This window comes from Sebastes umbrosus, chromosome 13 (genome assembly GCF_015220745.1).
Source record: "Sebastes umbrosus isolate fSebUmb1 chromosome 13, fSebUmb1.pri, whole genome shotgun sequence".
Lineage (NCBI taxonomy): Eukaryota > Metazoa > Chordata > Actinopteri > Perciformes > Sebastidae > Sebastes > Sebastes umbrosus.
The window spans coordinates 22,622,924-22,644,444 of NC_051281.1; the positions used below are offsets into that span (position 1 = coordinate 22,622,924).

Here is a 21,521-nt window from a genome sequence, read left to right on the forward strand (position 1 = left end):
AATGTACCGTGCCACTGATTTGATTTAAATTCTATTTTAATGGTTTTTTTTGTTTGTTTCAGTCATTTTTTACTAAAGCAGTAAAAAAGTTACCTGATGTACATAAAAAATAATAATTTCTGAATGAATGAACAGTACCACAATGCTGTCTTTAACCCGTAGGGCTTGAAAACATACTTTTACAATATACTTTTGGGCTCCTGAATCATTAAAAGATGCAATACAAAGGTGGCACTTCATATATCATCATTGTATTTATCCACAATCTTTACTTTGAATTCTAAAAGAATGTATGTTTGTCTGTATGATTTCACCGTTAACATCATTTACACTCTTTTCTTTTCTCAAGTAATGCGTTTGGATTTTGTTTCTGTTGTTGTCCCGCTGCAGATAGTTTTATTGTGTTCAAATTACAGTACTCCTGCTGCTGGTAATCCATTACCCCACAGCCGTGTGGAGCTGTATTTATAGTAAAAATATTGTCACAAATTGCCACAGCTGCTCCTATTCACTTAATGTCGGGCTTTAAGGAGCAGCTAAAAGCTTTGCTCCAACAGCTCTGAGTCTTTGATGTGAGGGAACTGGATATCCCCCCAGATCTGGAACACAGTTCCAGAATAAACACTGTGGTCTGGAGGTTAACTTGCAGAGCACTATATAGCCTGAATGCTGAAATCCATACGGCTTCAATGAAGGTGCCTCTCTCACCCTTCATTCATTCACTGCTCTCTTTCTCTCCCTCGCTCGGCAGCTTTTGTAACTTTGTGTAGTGTCGGCAGCGTGTGCTCCCTCTCCCTCTATCTTTCCCTCTTCATCTCTCTTTCTCTTGTCCTCTTTCTCTGGCCCTTTTCACTTGCGGAGGTCCGTTTGAACAGAGGAGCCATGCTCTCTTTGACCTGTGCTTGTCAGTGTTAATTGTATGGGTTTAATTACAAAAACACATTTAGCACGTTGAAAGGGGTTTAAGTTAAACCCTTCCTCTTCAGACCAAACCTCCAGGATTTAGACGTGGCAGGGCTGTATCAGCTATCCGAGTCAGATTAGATGTCGCCTCTTATCTTACCACAGCCTGCCTTTTGAGCTGCCTTTTATTCAGCTGTCTGTCTGAGGCTTTTTGTAGGCTGCTTTAGATGCTCTTATAGCAAGGCAGCTTGATTTGTACAGTATGATGCGTCCACTCATTGCTTCCTTTAAGAATGATTTGGTGTCACCTTTTGCCATTTACTTATTAAATCAACTCTAAAACAAGCCAAGAAGTTGTGAAAGTGGTCACATTTTTATTTGTTTTTTAAGAAAAGTGATATCTGCTACTTTATTAAAAGTTAATATAAGATTTTAATTTGGTACAAATGCTTTGGGAAATTCATTCTACTATATCTAATGCATTTATTTAATTGTTTTCATGTTCTCATAAGGCAAAGGTGAAATGGTACATTTGCAAGAACAATTCAAACTATTTAAATATCCAAATATCAAATATTTTCATCTGAAAAAAAAAGATTTTAAGACATTTTTTAAATGCTTGAAATGGAGATTTTAAAGTTTGATCTATAATATAAAAATGAACCCGCTCTGTAGAAACGTCTTTAGAAAATAACATAATGACATAATTGTGCGGCACAGACACGTCCAGACTTAATTCAGTTGATTCCAGTCCATTGTGAAGCAGCCAGTTGAAGCTCTGTTTAATCAGAAGGATTTGTCATGTGATTGACGGACTGTTGACAGCAGTATTGGGGCAGTATTTAGCAAGGTCTCAGGACCCCCATGGCTAAAGTGAATTTTATGGAGACACTGGTGGGTCGCTGGCATAACAAGAAGTCAGGCAGTTTTTTAAAGCCGATGCAAATGAAGGTATTTCATGTTGACATCTCACCGTCTGGGGTGTGATAGTTGATCACTTTGTGCACGGTGGGAAAAAACAAAAGTGCACGCAAAGCCAGCCCCACTGAATAGTCTGTGCAAGTGTGTGTGTGTGTGTGTGTGTGTGTGTGTGTGGTTACACCCACCAGTGTCCCTCTGTGTGTCTTGGAGCAGAGAGTATATTAACAGACCTAATTTACAATGTATGGACTCCGCGGACTGGAACATTTGGAGTTATGAGATAGTTAAGCGCTTGGTTAACAATGCTTGGATTGAAAATGGGGCCAATGGCTGGTGGTCACCTTGTGTGTCTTTAATTATGAGTTATTGCTGTGGATATTTTTAAAGTCAACAGTGAGGGAAAAAAAATTCCTACGTGGCCTAAAGAATTAATTTGTATGAAAGTGATTAAAGGTAAGTTAGTGAGGTGGAATTGTTAGTCTGCACATAATGTCATTTGAAATAATTAATGTGAAATAATGTCACATTAAATAATATACTAAACATCTTGTCATTTATATATTAATTTTTTTTTTTTTTTTTTTCTTTTCCTATTTTTTTATTTTTTTGAAATTGATACTGACAGTACACGTTCTTTTCAATATTTAATTGTATCAATACTTGAGATGGACTCATTTACGTGGATGCTGTCTGTTTTAGTTGTTTGTTTTTGTCTGTTTGTTTGTTTCTTCAACAGATTCCAGAATAAACTTGCCCCTAATAAATGAGGTTTTGATTCTTCTGCTTGATGCAAAAACACGTTTGATTTCTGTGATTAGTTTTACCAATCACAGCACAGCCAGTGAAACTTTAATTAAGGCTCCCCTGGATTGTAGGTTCTAAAAAATATTTACTCAAATAACGTGTCTAGGAGATCATTTCTGACGGGTGATTAGTATTATTACATTGTGATTATTTTTTTGAAGAAAAGAAAATATAAAATGTCACACTGCTGTAGGTCAAATAGTGTTCTACAATATTGCATTTGTCCATATAAACAATGTAATCTATGATCTAAATTTTAGGATTTACATTTTAGGTAGGTGATATGTATTACACATATCAGGTCTTAAAACTGAACTGCAGTAATGGGCTCATTCTCTCACACATCATGACTGTCAAAAACTAAAACTAAATGTCATTGACAAAATCCACATGACATGATTTGATGTGTTATCTTTGACCTGCTTTTTGACTGGTACGTATTTCACCCTTTACAGGCAAAATAAAAACAATATTCTGTAAAGATTATACATCTTGAATGTTTTCTGACTTTTCCACTGCAGTCCTGAGGTCATGGTTTTGTGGGCAACAGTGCCTCTAGATGTAACATTGAGAACTACAGTCCTATCAATATTACAGTTTTTAAAGGTTTAAGGATTTTTTTTGTTTAAAATAATTGCAGGTTTAAATATATTATCTGAATTCACACTAATACCTTTGAGGTAAATTATCAAAGATCCTTCATTTTCTTGTAATTTGACTATATTTCTATTTGTCTAAATATGTGTTAGGATCTTTAAAGCTGACAGCTGGTCTCTAACCACATTAAAAAAAAAAAAAAAAAAAAAAGCATAAGTCTTGACTCACATAAGTGATTTCAAATTTGTCTATTTCCAATGAAAGGATAAAAATGAGAATGAATGAATTGCAGCTCTGAGGTTTAATTGCTTTTTCATGATCCAGCAATCCTGCAGGAAAATGCAGCGTAAAAAAGCCCAATTAGAGTCTTTTCACTTTGTGCTGGAGACAGCAGGGTTCAGGCTGATTGTCTTTCTCTGCTAGTTGCTCTGCTCCAGAAGGTGATACTGGGTTGGACCCCTGTTACCCTCCGAGCCTTCTGTTAAATTTGGCAGAAAAAACACCGGGGCTCAAGGAAGAACAAAGGCGCGCCGGTTTCGCCATAGAACCAGAAAAAGAATCCCTGAAGAATGGATTAATTTGGTCTAATCGAGGAGACCCATTCCATGCCTACTCTAGCAATGAGAGCTATTGGAGCAAGCAGGAAGCGGCTCTCCTCCTTATTAAACTGCCTAAAAAATGGCTCGGAAGTTCTTTTAGCGTGCTCCCTCTATACAGCAGATGCTCTGCATTAATTGGTCTATGAAGGCCTGACCTGGGGTTCTGTATGTGCAAGGGGTTTAAGAAGCATATCTATTATTTGCTATAACCTGGCGTACATGATGTGTGCACACAAGGGCCGTATTTCGCGATATTATACAGTTCTTAATGTTGTGTGTGCTTCGGGGAGCTGGTGTTTGGGAGGTAATGTTTTAACAGCAGGTAAGTCCTAAACACCATTCATCAGAGGCCTGCTCTCTCCCCTCATCCGGCCACAGCCATGACTGATGGGCCTGTCTTTTGTATGAATGTTTAGCACAGTGGAAAGCCATATGCCACTGGCACTGACTACTGCCCAACACCTCCTACTGTAGCAGTTGTGGAGAGAAGAAGAAGAAGAAGAAAAGTCGGAGAGAACGGCAGGATGAGAGAGAGAAAAAAACAATTTAACACACGTCTAAACTCCTGAAAGAGCAGCTTCAAATTCTCTTCACTTACATCGGCGAACTTTTAGTAAAACAGAGGAAGAGCCTTCGTAGTTACTCTACCACCGAGTACACATATACATCCACTCAGCTCCACACATTAATAGTGGTAGAGATGTATTTTTAATAAGAGAAGCTGTGGTGGGAGGTGAGAGGGGAGGTGGTGCCGGGCTGGTCCATCTGTCCCAAGCAGCCTCTCTCCCAGTGCTGCTGCCGCCCCCTCGTGAGAGAAGCACAGCTGTTACTGGAAAGCCCTACTGTCCAGAAAAGGGGCTCGCACTCCTCCCCTCCACCCTCCAAACCCTTCCATCCTCCATCCCCTCTGTCCCCTCCACCTCTCTGCCCAAACGCCCCTGCAAGAGGATGAAACGAACCAGCGAGCCCAGCCCACTGTGCAGTCAGCCTGCGCGTCTGCAATTTCAAACCTCTTTAGATCATTTTTCATGCTCACCAGAAATGAATAATGCACACATTAACTGGTGCCAGTTAATAAATTTCCGTCTCACTGCACTATATTTTTCAATAAGGGGGTCTAGCTGCTTCGTTTTGTTTTGCAAAACAGCCTCAGAAGGCTCCTGCTGCAAATTATCCCACCCCTCCACCCACCACCCCTTCTCATCCACAGCCAGACAGCTTTTTCCTTGACTTGAGAAATGATGAAAATGATCATAAATCGGCTTAAAATTTCACTGTTGCATGCAAATGTCAGCGAGTATATTAGCCCTTTTTGTTACATCCATGAGCATTTAGTGCTTTTCTCGGCTGAAGATAATACGCCACAACATTTTTCACAAGAGTGCATCCTCAACATTCAGCCCCCAGGGCACCGCTACATAGAAACAGAATCAATCTTGGGGAACTTCCAGGCTTTGTAAGGGAGCCAAATTGGCAGACTATGTCCATTATATCAGTTCAGCAAAGCCCTGGCTAGCATCTGGCCACACTGGACATTTTATAGCCCATCTCTAACTATTAATCATTGGCCACGACATCACAGACTCTCAAGAGGGTGGCTGGATGCTCCGTTACAGGGAACACCGCTGAAAATGCCAGGGCATGTAGACGCGACGGTCCCAATACCCACTGACAGTAGCCCTCCTTAAAATGACAGAGTGCATCCAAGCCAGACGGACAGAGTGGTGTCAGGGAAGCGCTGTGACAGGCGAGGGGACCCCTCCGAAAATGCCACCGTGCCCTAGTGGCCTACAGTGTTGTAGTGCACTGGTAGTATCTGTTCTCAGGTCGTGTCATGTAATATGATCTAGATGAAGCGGACAGGGTGGGTCCCTCTCCGGGACGTGGACGGGGTGTCAGACAAGCTGCTCCTCTAATAAGGGCTGCCATTCTAATGATCACTCAGTCAGCCTAACCTCTGACCCCTACTGTTATAAGAAACAGAGGGAGGGGCAGGCCGGGGATGGTGGGAAGGACTGCGGGTTCAAATGCGCAGTATTTACATCAATTAGACAGGCAAGATGGAGGTGCCCATCAGAGCCCATTAGGATTGTTGTGGTTGGGGGGGAGAGACAGTGAGGGCCGTACAGAGGCCCAGCGGACACATCACAGGACTGCCCTTGATCACATCCTGTCACATTGATGAGAACTCTGTCAAAGCCACTCTTACAGATGTACGGTACGTTTGCGACTGTGCGCTTCAAGCTGCCACGCCTGCTTCCAGCACTTCTCCAAAATACAATAAAACAACTCATGTTAGCCGCAGCATATTATTAACCTCCAAATAAAGGGTTTTCTCAACAATACAGCTGAAATTATAATTTCAAAAGGCCCCGTTCTTGCAATCCCAGTCACTCAATTTTCAGGGCGACCATCACGCGTATTCCCTCCGCTGCTTCATTTAATGGACATTTCATTGTAGCAGTTTGGATAAGCCCCGTGTTTCTTTATTTTGTTGGAAGGCGGGGTGTGGGGGGGTTGTTGGTGCTTATCAGATGCAAAATAGCACACCTGCTGTTCCAAAACACCCTCAGTGGGTTCAAATTAGTGCTCCCCTGCTTCTTGTTCTTCTGTTGAATATGCTGCCGCAACAAAGGGATGACAATGTCTTTTTTTTTTCATAACGAGTTTGTCGAATTTAGTATTACAGATTTCGGCTGTGAACAATCAAGAAAGCGATTCTCCCGAATCCATTGATTACAATGATCAAAACTCATCAGTGTGATTAATAGAACACAATAAAGAGAACCCCTCCTGGGAGTTGATTTCATCGTATCATCGTGATGGAGCATCCGAGCAGGTAAAAGGTGTACAGTGGAAACCCAGAGAACAAGGAGAGGACTTCATAAGGCTGTACTATCCCCATCTTTTATTAATGTCACTCCCTAGGACAGCAGGTTTTTGTCAGTCAGAATGGATAATGAAGATGTTGGCGGGGCCGGGGAATCCATCCCTTTAATACTCACATATTTTATGATAATGAAAGGTATTCAAAGAATGATTATGATAAAAGTGGGCTCCCCCACTGATGTGCCAGCACAGCTGTGTGCTGCTAGACAGTCAGCTGCAGGCACCCAATGAAAGGATCACACGGAAAAGTAAAGAAAGGATCCATAAGTACATAAAGCGAATAGCTGACGGTTTTGTAGCCGGCCGTACATCGGCAGCACCGCGTGTTACGCTGCATGACGAAAAAATAATATGAGGGGGAAAGCTTTCCCTCTTGAATGTCACTATCCGAAGCGTTTTGATCTTATTCTGCCTGCTCCATAGCATGAAGCCCTTTCACCATACTGACCTTTTACATGAGTCTTGTTGAAACAGGTTCTCATCTTTAACTAAACAATACTTTTAAGTGTGCTGCTGTGTATATAGAGCTATTTGTTGTGGTTTCAGCTTTATCTACCGCGGACTCTTTACATCAAAGCAGCAAAAATAAAAACAGAGTTGAGTAACTAAAGGAAATTTCATCTCGTGACATTAGCTGCATATTTAGGAGAGGACATCGACGGTCGTGTGTGCTGCGGCACCCCTCCCTCCCCCGACGTGCATATCAGTAACATCTTCCGAGCATCAAAGCATCAACTGGTGTATTGTACTGTATGTGTAAACAAACTTAGCGGCCCCCGAAAAGCAAAGCCATACCAGCCCGCCAGAGCTTCAAAAGTTCCCTGCAAGCTGTAGGAAGCAGGTGAAAAAATAGAAGTGCGTTGAACTTTGACCCCGGGTGCACACTTGTTGACTGATGTTTCACACTGGGGTCGCCTTTTCCCTCAGCAGCAGCATTCTTCAAGACGATGTGTGTGTGTGTGTGTGTGTGAGCATGTGTGTGAGCATGTATGTGTGTGTGTGTGTGTGTGTGTGCGTGCAAAGTCCCCGGGGAGATCATCCCCTTCTCTCTTTGAAGGCTCTGCGCTATAGAGCTGTTTTCATACAGCACCGGCCGTGGGTTTCCTGTCTCAGCTGACCCCTTGTCTCCTCGTGGACACTTCAGAAAAAACTTGCCAGCACAAACACCTTTCTCCCATTAACTACAGAGGCTTCAGGGGCGGGGAGGCAAAGGGGGTTTTGAACCTCAGAGTGCCATCCCCACTCAGGAACAAAGAGACGGGCAATAAAAAAACAAACATGATAACCACATTAGCCCACCAGTGGTCAGCACTAACCAGCTGATGCCTCTCACGGACAGTCAGCGTGCTTCCTGCTTCGAATAAAGACTATATTGTGGCCGTAGTGCTCTTTGGTCCAAGCCGTAGCAGCTTTTTGAGCCTATAAGGACATTTGGAACTCCTGAAAAAGGGCCAAATCAAATAAATTTTTACAACAGATTCTCTGGATCCGCAGATGCATGGTGCTCCGTCCAGCTGACACAACACAGGACAAGAGATGAAAAGAGAATGGGGTTCGCCGTGGATCAGTTCCACATGGCCTTCAAACGGAGCAACAAAACAGCACAGTGCAGACGACCATGTAACCAGCACAGGCATCCAGCACACCTGCACCCATGCACATTTCACACCCATGAAATTAAATTAGACACACAAGCAGTCTCATAGATGAAACAAGTCTCTAATAATAGTTTAAAGCTACAAAAGGACTTGTGTAACATATTGCTTTTCCCTTTTAAGAGTTTTTTTCCCCCCCAAAAGAACAAAACTAGAGCCTGATACACAGATCGTGGTCTTTATTTTCAAATGGTAAAAAGCCGGAATTAGTGAGATAAAATAATACCAGTGGGCTCCCCTCAGGGTGTGGAGTGTTTAAGCTGGTCCAGTTTGCGTCGCAGCATGTTATAGTTGTCTCTGGTCCCAGGAGCCTCAGGGTCCAACTTTAGAGACATCTCGTAGTGTTTTTTTGCCAGCTCCAGCTTTCCCCAGCGATGATACAGCACAGCTGAGGAAAAAATAGAAACGTTATTTACGCTGCGACCGTTCTAATTCTGTTCATTTAGTGCATTCAATACAGGGGCAGGTATAGGCGGCACAATATTGCTTCTGCTAGCACGCACAAATATTCTTTTAGCTTTTCATCTCTCATCAACTCTGTAAAATCATGTGCAGTGGACAACCAAAGTTGCAGTAGCTCACCTAAATTGCCATGGCAACTAGCAGAGTTTGGGTTGATCCGGAGAGCATGAAGGAAGAAGCCCTCTGACTCCTGAGGACAAAAAAACAACAACACAGAATTATCTTTACCATTACTATGTAGAGATTTATAGCAGCATTCCCTGCAAGGAATAAAATCATCAACAGAAAATGAGTTGAGTTGAAATGTTTATACGACACTGACTGACCTTATATTTCTGTAATTTCCCCAAGACGTTGGCCAATGAAAACATGATAGTGTGGTCGTTGGGGAGGAGCCTCAGAGCTTCTCGGCCGATCAGCTCAGCTTGACCCAAGTTGCCTTGAAGACAGAAAACGACAAGTACAAAACATTTTTAGTGGTACGCACACACCACGCATGCAGCTTGGATGCTCACATGTATTTTTAGTGTAATCTACACAACATGGTAGCCAACATATACAGTATGCTACTACAACGGTGTGTTAACAATCATACTCAGTTTAACAAAACAAATCCAGAGATACGACTGTTATACCAGCTGCTATAGAGAGAATCTGACTGCTTGCTTTATTTTGTCAGCAGTGTCTAGAGCGGAGTTTTTCCCTCTCCACACAGGAGCGGTTTAGTCTCCTAATTAAGGTTGAACACAAGGCCCACTGGGTTATTGATCTCTGTCACAGACCCGTCTGATGTCTGGCCAGAAATGGAGAAAGAGGAGAGACAGACAAACAGACAGTCAGAGAAGACAGACAGAAAGACAATGACAGTCACGTCCTGAGTCATGGCCTGTGCCCTTCAGACACAGCTTGCCAACATGTGACTACATGTGTCACTGCGTCTGAGCGCTTCTGCCTGAATCTACACTGATTCTGCCTTTTGTTTGTGTAATGATCAAAACAAAAAGAGGGGGGGGTGAACACCAAAGAGAAAAGAATATTCCCAATTCCTTGCTATTTGAAAATGACACCTATTGTTCTTCTTTTTTTTTTTTGGTTTTGGTGGGGAGCTGGGGGAGAAGGGGTAGAATTATTTCTGTCAGATTTTGGGGAACAAATGCGGTGGGGGGACTCTGAGGGGGCGCTGTTCTGGCTGTGCTTGCCCACGTTTGATCAGGAACATACTGGGCCCTGATTGGATAGTTCCAGTGCCCTCCTGGGAGACTCCGCCCCCACGGGAGCGGCTTCTGACAAAACGGCTCGAGCGTTTGGAAATCAGAGCATTCTCCACACGGCAGGGAAGAGTGCCTTCAAAACTCACAACACAAAGCTTTAATACATAAATTTCAAGCATTGCTGATTCCTGCTCTTCCGGTCTAATCTTGTTGGCCATTTAGATTTCCTGCCTTTCCAAAATAACAACGCTGTGTTTCTTGGCTGTTAATGCTGGAACAAGCTGCACCCAGAACACAGAGTTCTTTGAAAGTAAAGCGACTACATCAATTCACAAATGGGTGAAGCTTATTATCATTATTGTAATATAATAATTTGTTAGATTTATTATTATTACTACTACATGTCATTACATATTTTATATTATATTGTATCACACAAATGATAAGGTAATGTCTATGACCTGCTGAATGTCTGTCTGTTCACAATGTTCAATAAAGTGATTAAAAAAATCAAATTAAATAAAAAAAAAGAAAAAGAAAATCACACAAATGATAATATTTATGATGTAAACAAACCTTTAGCAGCAGTGAAAGCAGGTTCCAATCATGAGAAGTGATTTTTTTTATTCACTAGAACTTGATTTTATGTAGTGTATGTACACTATCTGTATGTGTGTGTGTGTGTGTGTGTGTGTGTGTGTGTGTGTGTCAATACCAGTGTTGTCCAGCAGTATGACCATGTTGTTCCAAGCTAGGCTGTGTTCAGGTTTTAGCATGGTTGCGTTCCTCCATGCGTTCAGGGCATCCACATGTCTGTTCAGGTCAGCATACTATCATGACAAAAGAGAAATAGTGTTAGAAAGATTCTGCTTTCTCTCTGTATTGCAAAAAAAACGACCAATATAAAGTTGTTTTCCCACTTTCAATTTGGTTGGAATTTTAAAATCCAATTTGTAGAAGAGCACCAACTAAAACTGAATATAAACCGTATTTCTGTTTATTTGAAGCAGCACCTGCTAAACAGTGTTTACACCCTGGAGTCTTACCAAGCGTCCGAGGTTGTAGTAGCAGTCTGGGTACTTTTTCCGGAAGCGGATGGCATTCCAGTAGCTCTGCTCTGCTTCCTCAAACTTTTGCAGGCTGTTCTGCACTATACCCAGATTCATCCAAGCTGCGGCAAAGTCAGGCCTGAACACAGATTATACAAAAAATACTATCAGTAGGGAGCTTTTTCAAAATATATCTGGAGTCAGTGAAATAAATTGGTTTGTAGTGAGAGGTGTATTCTTATGTGTTGGGGAAACGTACTGAATAGAAACAGCTTTAGACAACAGCTGCTCCGCCTCGATCAGTTCATTCCTCTCCTTTAGGATATTCCCCAGGTTGTTCATGGCGTGGACGTAGGTAGGATGTAGCCTGGAAGCCACAGGAAAAAAAATGCAGTTAACGTGACAGCCCTCTCAAACATTTATTGCCACATTTGAACTATAAAAGGAGCTGTTTCGATTGCTAGTGCTTGTGAGGAGACATACCTGACTGCCTCTCTGTAATATGCGATAGCAGCGGTAGAGTTTCCTCTGTCAGCCAGGTTCTTACCGACATTATAATGGACCTGAGGAATCATCACACAAGGCGTCGAGAGTGTGACTGGTTGCAATTTATTTCCACGTGTGTACAAACATTGTACAAAGGCAGGAAAAACACAGAAAACACAGATATTTACCTTGGCATTGAGCGGACAGACAGACAGGGCACTGGTGAAGAGGCTTTGCTCTGACCGCCACTGGTGACTGCGGAGAGCGCAGCGAGCTACATACACACACAGCAGCGCAAGCATCGACACACACAGTGGCTTCTGAGAACGGGAAGGGGGAAAAAGAAGGTGACAGAAAAAAGAGGGACATTTTAACAGCCATGTGCCGCAAATCATTGTAAGCATTAAAAATCAATTATCTGTGACTCAGAGTGAACAGCCTGCACATACAGTATATCTACGCAACACGTGGACACCACCTGCTGTTATCATCCCCTTTATAGGTGAGTCATTTCTCATGTCTGTCCCCGCTCTGCATCCCTGAGCTACTGAATCATTAGAGCTGCATTAACAGGTGGTAAATAAAAAAGAGTTTAGCATAGTGTGACCTGGTGGCTCATAGAAATAGAAAGGTCACTGGGTTGGAATCTTTGCTGTGAAACTGAGGGTTATAACGGGATGTGGTATATTTTAGTTTGGTGTGATCTTTTTGGTAGCCCTACCCTGTATTTGGGCCAGCAGCAGCAGCAGTGTCCCATGGAGTAGGCCAGCAGTAGGCAGTAGCCGGCCGAAGACAAGTAGAGGACTCTCTCGGCAACGACGAAGCCCACCCTGAAAAAAATGTTACAGGCCGGCAGAAAAGGGACCACCAGCAGCACCAGGCCCAAGGTCAGTGTCCTGGCAGGGGGAGAAAGAGGTCAGAGAATGCCAATGGATTATATATATATATATGTGCGTGACACTCAAAAATGGCAGTCTGTATGGTGAAGAAATTTAGGCTAAGAAATTCAGGCTCAATAAACCACCCAAAAACACAGGAAACTTTCCCCCGCGCTCTCTAAACCAAGAGAGAATTTTTAAAACTCAATCGAGACGTGGTGCTCTGGTCACACTGCGGTGGATATGGTACAATTTTCATAATCAAGTGCAAGTCTAGAGAGGCCCCAACATGTACTTCATCTCATCTACGGCGTATATATGTGAGAGACGGCTGTGCTCGCTTACCTCCTTCTCTGGCTGTCCTGCGAGCATAAGGCTTGGCTTATCAAGCCTATCAGGACGCACCAGAGCAGCAGCAGCCACACCATCCTCCAATCAGTGGCTGACTTAATGAGCGGCACACAGCCCATGGACCAATCAAAACACAGCCACCAGGGACACAGCAGCAGCCAGGCATTCAGAGAGTAGTAGTAATTATAGTTCACTATCTGCCAATCAAAGAGGAACAGGAAGGGGTGCAGAGTGGGAGAGAGTAGGGGGAAGATGAGAGAAGAAAAGCATTTCAAATTCAAAGTCAATCACTGTGTTTCATGATGAAGATTACTTGGGGCAAACCTAATATTAAATGTTTGATTAGACCATTAGAGTCAGTTCATTTTGCATAGATCCTAACATAGTGTTTCTGATGTTTCAAGAAAATACAGATCATTTAAGGATGCAATTGTGTCTAGCTTTTAGGGCTGTACCGATTCGGGTCTGAAATTAGTACCCGCCGCCCGCAAAATGCAGGTAAATTGTTGGCAGTGACGAGTAAAATCGACAGGTCATCCGCCACTTTGGCAGGCAGGGAAAACGCTACAGATGGGAACAGCGAACCAATTCCTAATTGTCCGATTCCTCAGCATCTCATACCTCCGTGACTACCGATTCCTCTGTATTGATGCTTTCCGCCGCATACACAGTGACGCACGCTGTATCATGGTTCAGTTTGTTTGGGACCGGAGCCATGGTGGAGAGAAAAATAAGTGCTCAAAAGGATGGCGCTACTACTTCTAAACCGGAGGGAAAGCACCCTACTTATTCCCTGACAATGCTACACTGTGAACAACAAATCTGTGTTGAAATCGGCAGGAGGAGAGTTAATAACGTTACCGGTTAGAAGTCGGTGGGCAGCACAGTCCTGCTAGAATAAATAACGGAGCTACTAACGTTAACGGAGGTTCCATTGAGTTACATTATGGTGCGTTCAAGTTCCATTCAGTAAGCATTGGGCGAAGGTAAATTCTACCTTTATCATGATGTGTTCAAGCATTATTTTGTAAAATTACGTTTTTGGCGGGAAACTTGAATAAATCCAGTCGTTTGAATGAGATGTTTTCACAGCAATATAAAATAGATAATGGAGAGGGAACGCTAGATCTAAGCTGTTTTTTTGCGTAAAATATATCGAACATTGAATGGCATCAGATCTAAAATCTTATTCTTTCATTTAGCCTGTGCGTAATGCAGCCTTTGACGGCTTCCTCTCAGCCCTTTCGGCCCGAGCCCCGCATGGGTTGTGCTCCGACAAAAGCAACGGCGATTAGGGCTCTGGCTTGGCCCGTTCGTCTCCATGACATGACTCGGGAAGGACCTAGCCAGACATTTCTCCATTATCGGATGAGATGGTACGGCATAGCGCTATAACATGTGTCTTCGGGTTTAATTAAATTCATTTTTAAGGATTCTGTTATTCTACAGTATTGTTGTATGTATTTTTATTTGTCTTTGAAAAAGAAAAAATGTCCAAAAGGTTCAGTGTGTTTTATGCATGTTTGTAATCCCGAGAGTGTAAAAAAATATATATAAATATATCTGAATCACAAAATTGAAAACCGAATATAGATAAATGATGAAACAAATCTTACTCACTCTGAGAAATATATTTTCTGCAAAAGAGGCAGGGTTGTCTACTTCAGTGAATGCTGGCGGTCCTGTTCCCATGATCCTCCAGCGTGCATACAGCATTGAGAGTCCTCCAAAACCCATGAGAGCCAATCGTGTAAGCAGTCCCGTTCGCCATATCTCACTTACCTGTCAGAAAAAAATATTACCACTTGTCACTGATAAATAAAAAAAAAAAAAATCCATGTGTTTTAAGTTACTTGTGAGAGCCGTTTCATGACTACAGTGAACTCAAATTCGTATTGCTTTACATAGACAACGTATGTGATGTGACATTAATCATACAAGGGAGTGCATAATTTATGACAGAATGGAGGGGGAGGGTATATAAACTGTAACTCACATCGAGTGGATTCTTCCTAAGGAGTAGCCTCTGGCTGAGTTCATACACATTAACATTACAGATCAGGAGGACATCAAAGGCTGCATTCACACCCTGAAGGGAAATACATAGAGAAGGAGGGAGAAATGGCATTTAAAATGTATATAGGTCAGCAAACAAAATGGATCTTTAGCTCTTATCATACATATGAAAAACATGACACTTTTTTTCACTTAAGCAAGAAGAACAAAATGAGGTCACATCAATTGGTTATAAGTGTTAACATATGAGTAATTATCATGTATGAGGTTTCTCTTTTAACATTGTTTTTTACTGGATGTGAGGAAAGCATCAACTCACAACAAAATGGCTTTGCAAAAGAAAAAAAAGAAAAGACTTTGTACCAAGACTGTGATGCCTTGTTCTTTACAGAGCATCGCTGCAGCACACAGCAAGAGGCTGACCACAACCCACTGGACAGAAAACCTGTCATCTCTGTCACTCCCTGGGAACACAAAGCCGACACCAAGCCGGTTATGGACGGTTAAAGGCTTCAAATGTAGGCGTTCAAACAAATGAGTTAAAAAAAACAAGCAGCTCCAGAAATGTTTGATGTTGGCACTGTATACATCAGCACATATGGACAGTACAGTATTACAGTGTACGTAAAGAATCGTGTGAGATACCTACCTCTGATGAAAGCTTTGCAGTAGGTGAGGAAAGAGAGCTGGAAGAACAGAGCGCACAAAAGATCTGCTCGACCCACGATGCCAGCCACCTTGTTGAGATGGAGAAGGAAAAAAGAGAGAAAGAGCCAGAGAATAACAGATGCGATATGAAAGGCAGAAAAAAGACAAGTTCAACTACCAAGTATACATTAAAGAAACATCATTATTATATCCATCACTTCATGAATTACTGCGTTTTGTATTACAACTTCCTTACATCACATTCTCTTTTGCATGGGACATCCAGGTATGAATGGAGGGTTATTAGATTTTATTTTGAACATGTAAAAAAAAAATAATATATATATATATATATACACACAAAAGACAACAAAACAAGAATACCCAGCAAACATATACAGCAGTTTATCAATAAATAAATAAAATAAGAAATAAACTTAATGTTAAACCTGAACCAGCGTTCACTAAACACCTCAATCAAATCAATCAAATAAAACAAAAGTGAAAAACAAAACAAGAACAATTCAATTAGAACGAGAATCATCTCCTTACGGTTGTATGCCTCCGCCAACCAGTTAAGTTGCAGTTTACATCCATGTCTGTCCAAAATGTGATCACTTCATCATTTTATCCTATTTGACATTTGTGTGACATTGTCATAATCGGCACATTCAGTCTTGAGTTATGGCCAAAATGTTTTGTGAGATCACAGTGACCTTTGATCAACAAATTCTAATTAGTTCATCCTTGATGTGGATGTTTGTACCAAATTTAAAAAAAAAAAAAATCTTTCCAGGCGTTCCAGGAGATATCGCTTTCATGAGAACGGGACGGACATAATGTCACAGTGACCTTGACTTTTGACCTCCAAAATCAAATTGGTTCATCCTTGAGTCCAAGTGGACGTTTGTGCCAAATTTTGAAGAAATTCCCCCCTGGTGTTCCGGAAATATTCAGGAGAATGGATCAGATGTACGTATCTATGGACAGACGGACGGATGGACAACACGAAAACTTAAAGCTGAAGTGGGTGAGATTTGAGTAAATAGGATTAAAAAAAGTTAGTTTTATAAAACTGTCGCTATATCCTGACAGTAGTACATGAAACAGGTGACCTGAAAAAAATCATGTGCCTCTGTGTCCTCCGGTGCTCCTAACAGCATCTGCAAGATTTCACAGACCGGAGGAAAAGAACCAGTCAGAGCTGATCCAGCTGAGCCCATCCGCTGTCCAGCTGCCGTCTATGAGAGCCGGCTGTCAATCACTCGCGAACTCCAACCAAACGGTCAAACTAGGCAACGCTGATCAATTATGAATCAATATTCTGTTACTGTAATGCCTATTTCTCGCCTCAAATGTTTTCAGAAACATCTTGTAGTGCACGTTTTAGCTGTAAAATGAGAAAGTTTGTGACGCCGCCCCCATTGTGAAATCTGGTGAAGGAACGCCAAGTACCGGTCACATGACCGGAGCACAGCCAATAGGAACGCTCTCTCAAAGAAATGACCTGTGATTGGTCAAAGCCTCTCGTCACGGGCTAAATTTGGTAAAGCCTGAAAACAGAGCAATGAGGAGGTGCAGAAGTCTAGTTATCTCTCAGAACACTTGAATTACAATATGCTGAAAGATTATTATGGAATCTTTTGCCCAATGATGCCAAAAATATACTGCCTACTGCCACTTTAATGCCTCCGGCCACGGCTGTCCCCAGCGGGGAAGCATAATAAAAACATACATATCCTACTATGCCAGTTCCCCTCTCCGATCATCCATCCCATATCCATATCAAAAATAATTTAAACCTGTTAAATGTTCTAAATGTTTTTATTTCCTCACTACAGTTGTTCCATATAATAACTCCTTTGACTGTAATACAAGGATATTTAGCATGACTCCTCAGTGTTTCTTGAACATTAGAATTCCTCTCAGATCATGTTGACTTTTTTCTCTCATTTGAAACAACTTTTGGATATGATTAGGTAATATGTTTTGCTCTGTAGAGTTGGATGTGTGGTTTTGTGTACAATTCTTATGTCTCTTTTTTTAAGCATGAAGATGGGATTTGTGTTTCCCCACACTTCCACACAGTCAGTTATAAATGGGACTATAAAGAAACAGTATAAGGTGTATAACAAAGTTTGATTTAGAAAGATCTTTGACTTTATATAATATTGCAATTGACTTTGATATTTTAGTGTTGATATAATCTATAGTATCCAGCATAATTTATTATCTATTATTACTCCAAGAAATTTTATTTCAGACACTCTTTCAATTTCTAGGGCTGCCTTCTCTTTATCAAGTAGTCGACTAATCGGTCGTTTTGGTCTTAGACTAAGATTTCTTTTAGTCGATTAGTCAGTTTTTATGCTTTATTTCATGTTAAATTACTTATTTGTATGAAAGTTATGAGCACATCTCTGTTAAACACAAGATTTAAAGTGGTGCTTTTGTGTGACTCTTCGTGGAGAAAGTCAGCTTTACAGATCTGTCGATTAAATCAACTAATCGATTAGTCGGCAAAATCATATCAAGTGTTCGTTGACTACGAATTTCTCGTTTGGTTCCCAAAGATTATAAATTTAGTTTCATTTAAATTCAGTATCAGTTTATCAGAATCAACTCTTTAGTATTTTCTGTTATTTTTCCCGCTGTATCCAAAAGCTGATCCAAATTCTTTCTGCATCAAAATATAAAAATCTCTCATTACCAGCATTACCACCTGTTGGTGTGTGTGTTGTATACAGTGTGTGGCTACAGTATGGTTGGCATCCTGGGGTTCCCTGCTTTGATACATACAGCGGGCCTAAGCCAACAGTCTGCCCGCCTCCTACCCCCCAGGTCTCACCCAGTCCTTGACCTGCATGATTAAAGAGAATGGAGGGGGGGAATTGCTGCCTTCCAGCCAGGCTTTACAGCAAACACATATATGCTGGCAGGTCAATAAGCATCCCAACACAGCTAATAAACAGGCCGTGCTACCACATGCACCTTGGCCCTACACTCCCAGCTGAGACTGGGCTTTTGTTCTTGGCATGGAACCACTGGATGTTTAGTATTAAAACCTCTGGACTTGTATGTCAACATGCAACGATGTGCTGCTGGAGGGAATTCATGTTCTATTTGTAGCTCAAAATCACAACCAGTGAAATGTCTCAAGGGCCTGTACATGCCTGTTCCTGACCCAGCCCAAGTTCAAAGCAAGAATGGTAGCTAGCATAACTGGGGAACTGCTGCATCATCCTACAGAAGGAAAGTAAGCTGATCTAAATATGTAAATAACTGATTTTTTGCCATAATGGGTCATGAGTTTAAACGCATGTCCAAGAGTTGGATGAAAAATGTCAAAGTAATTTGTTTTTTCTTCATTGTTCAAAGGCATTGTGGCCAACAAGGATTAAGACTGCAAATGCAGCGATCACAACATCTAATGCTTTCACAAAATCATCTCCTGTTCTTACTTTTCACACACAGATCACATAGAAAGAGTGCAGACCTCTGTTTTTTACCAATAAAGAGAAATCTGTTTCTGCAGTGTTATCTCATTCAGTGAGGGAAAAAGGTACAAAACGTTTGACTTCATAACCTGGATGAAGTTAAATGTGAACACTTCAGGTTTGTCACTGATGCAAAAAATGGAAGCAGCGAGAGTAGAAAATGCAACTCTGAGACAAAGGAATGTGAGAGTATATGGAGGGAAATTTATTTAGGGGCAACGGTTGAACACTTTTGTTACAGTGTCATATTGGACAATGTGAGGTTTTGTCACACTGTACAAAGAAAATGTGTTTCAATAGAACTTCCAAGCCTATCCAAGACTGTCCAATCTTCAAACCAGGGAAACAGCTTAAGGCAAGTTAGATGTTTTTTGGAGGGGTTTGCCTTTAATTGACAGTAACAGTAATAGTTCTGAAAGGGGGAGAGAGAGGGGATGACATGCAGCAAAGGACCGCAGGTCGGATTCGAACCTCTGGAAGCTATGGTAAGGACTGAGCCTCAGTACATGGGGCTCCTGCTTTACCAGGTGAGCTACCAGGGCACCCTGATTTAAAACTTTTTTAATGCCACTAAGAATGAAATTGAAGATCAACTTAACAACCAAAATAACCGTCTGTTGGCGGTTTGTCTCTCACTCTGCATGTGGGATTCCACTGCCTTGATTCCCATCGTACCAAGTTTGAAACATTTCCTGCACAAAATGCACCGTGCCTCGACTAGTATACATTGCACGGTACTGGTTTCAGCAATGCTGCGATATCTTGTTTGAATATCCAATTTTCATTGAATTTCCCCGTGTAGTCGCTAGCTAGCAGACAGTGCATCTGCTCTGAGCATCAACCAGTGTTGATGGTCACGCCATCCTGATCTGCGATAGGCATTCGGTAAATTAATTTAAAAAAATAGATTATATCATCTGTTTTGAGATATTAAATTGCAATGTCAGAAAAAAAAACAAAAACGATTAATAAAATCCTATACTTCACGTCTTAGCATTTTTAAAACTTTTAAAAGATTGATTTAAGACATTTAATACCAGTTAAAGCCTTATTTTTAGATGAACAAATTCAATGCCTTTTAAGACTTTTTAAAGATCCACGGGAACCCTGTCCTTCATATACAGAGCTTTTTTTAATTGAACATTTTTTGTCATCACCACTTGAAAGCTTGAAGCTGTGAAACCCAAGATCTGATGTACTGCGTTAAAAAATGTTGTTTTTCTTTCTGCTGTATCTGGTGATTAGTGTTTTCGTGCTGCATTTTCTTTTTAGATGCAATTATGTCATTTTGTGGGTTGTCTGAAAAGTTTTTGGAGCACAACATAGTTTGGAGCATGCATTTGCTGTTGTGCAAACTGAAAAACAGCTTTGATGTATGTGTAACCCACTCTCAAATCTTGCACCATTGTTTCTAACAATGCATCCAAATAACAGAGAACAAACCGTAAATGTGAATCAGTATGCACCATACAAATAACTGAAAGTCTCCAGATCTATGTATGGTTTAGCACTTTGGAGGTGCAGCAGCATTATTCTTTATCCACATTGCTGACAGCATTAAATCTACTGTTGTGTACAAACAATAAAGTGCATCCTGTTGCACTGCTTGTTTTATTTAACGCTACTGTAGGAGCCGAACATGGAAGAATTTCGGTGTGCGAAATGAAAAAAAAATCTTTTGAACTTGAACTCTACTTACACTTTCTGTGTGGACTGGGTGTGCGGCAAAGAAGAGGGCAGCAAGCAGAGAGGTCTTGGGTGCGTGGTTCAGTATCCCACCTTTCTCATCATAGGACAGTCCACCAATCAGTATGGCAAACACATCAATCATGAGGGCAGATATGACAGCATGGAGGAGGATGTTCAGCACGTGGAAGCCAATAGGGTGCAGGCCTCCCGCCAAGAGGTAGTTCAGCCTGCAAACAGCAAGAGGGAGAAATACCTGATGTTAAATGTATGGCAGATGTGGGAAGGTACAGAAGTGTGTGAGTGGGGTAAAAGCTATTGTATACATAATAGCATTGGGGTGTGAAAAAAAGGAGTATCAGCCATTGTGTGTTGTATCTTTAGGCTTTGTTACATATGACAGTAACTGTGACCTTGTTGTTTAGCAGCAGATAGGACACTACTGTGCTTAATTGAAGCCTGCACCTCATTAAGACTGCATCGAGCTCCAGCAGTAACAGCCTGGAGTGAAGTGGAGGGAGGAATCGTGACCTTGCCAAGTGTCACCCTGCCACGTTGCCATGCAGCACTAGACTCAGACTAGCTCAGTGTTCACGAGTAGCCCCTAGGCGGCGACTCGACATTCCACGCCCTGAGTTAAATGTTGCCCTAAATGGAGCTGCGTAAGATGCTTGAAAATGAGCTCACAAAGGAAATTAGCAGAACTGACTGAGATGCACCAGTGGAGCCGAAGCCCATTACTTCTCCTCCAGCCAGGTTGGCCTGTTAGGGCCTAAGCCGGTGCCCTGGGTGACAAGGCCGAAAGACGGAAGGTTTTCTTCTGTGGCATCATAAGTTTGACACCTAACCCACCCCTCCCAAATCCCAGT

General features: G+C 41.7%; 1 protein-coding gene across 1 annotated transcript in view; it reads right to left on the reverse strand.

Moving 5' to 3' along the window:
* Positions 1-8,532: 8,532 nt before the first annotated feature.
* Positions 8,533-21,521, reverse strand: part of tmtc4 (transmembrane O-mannosyltransferase targeting cadherins 4) — a 15,512-nt gene continuing 2,523 nt past the window's right edge. The window contains 15 exon segments of the mRNA XM_037790543.1: positions 8,533-8,756; positions 8,951-9,020; positions 9,157-9,269; positions 10,757-10,871; positions 11,088-11,229; positions 11,350-11,457; positions 11,574-11,653; positions 11,765-11,896; positions 12,298-12,472; positions 12,800-13,002; positions 14,426-14,587; positions 14,802-14,894; positions 15,185-15,285; positions 15,471-15,558; positions 20,666-20,882. Of these exon segments, the coding sequence (XP_037646471.1) occupies positions 8,608-8,756; positions 8,951-9,020; positions 9,157-9,269; positions 10,757-10,871; positions 11,088-11,229; positions 11,350-11,457; positions 11,574-11,653; positions 11,765-11,896; positions 12,298-12,472; positions 12,800-13,002; positions 14,426-14,587; positions 14,802-14,894; positions 15,185-15,285; positions 15,471-15,558; positions 20,666-20,882 (1,948 nt within the window). The 3' untranslated portion in view covers positions 8,533-8,607.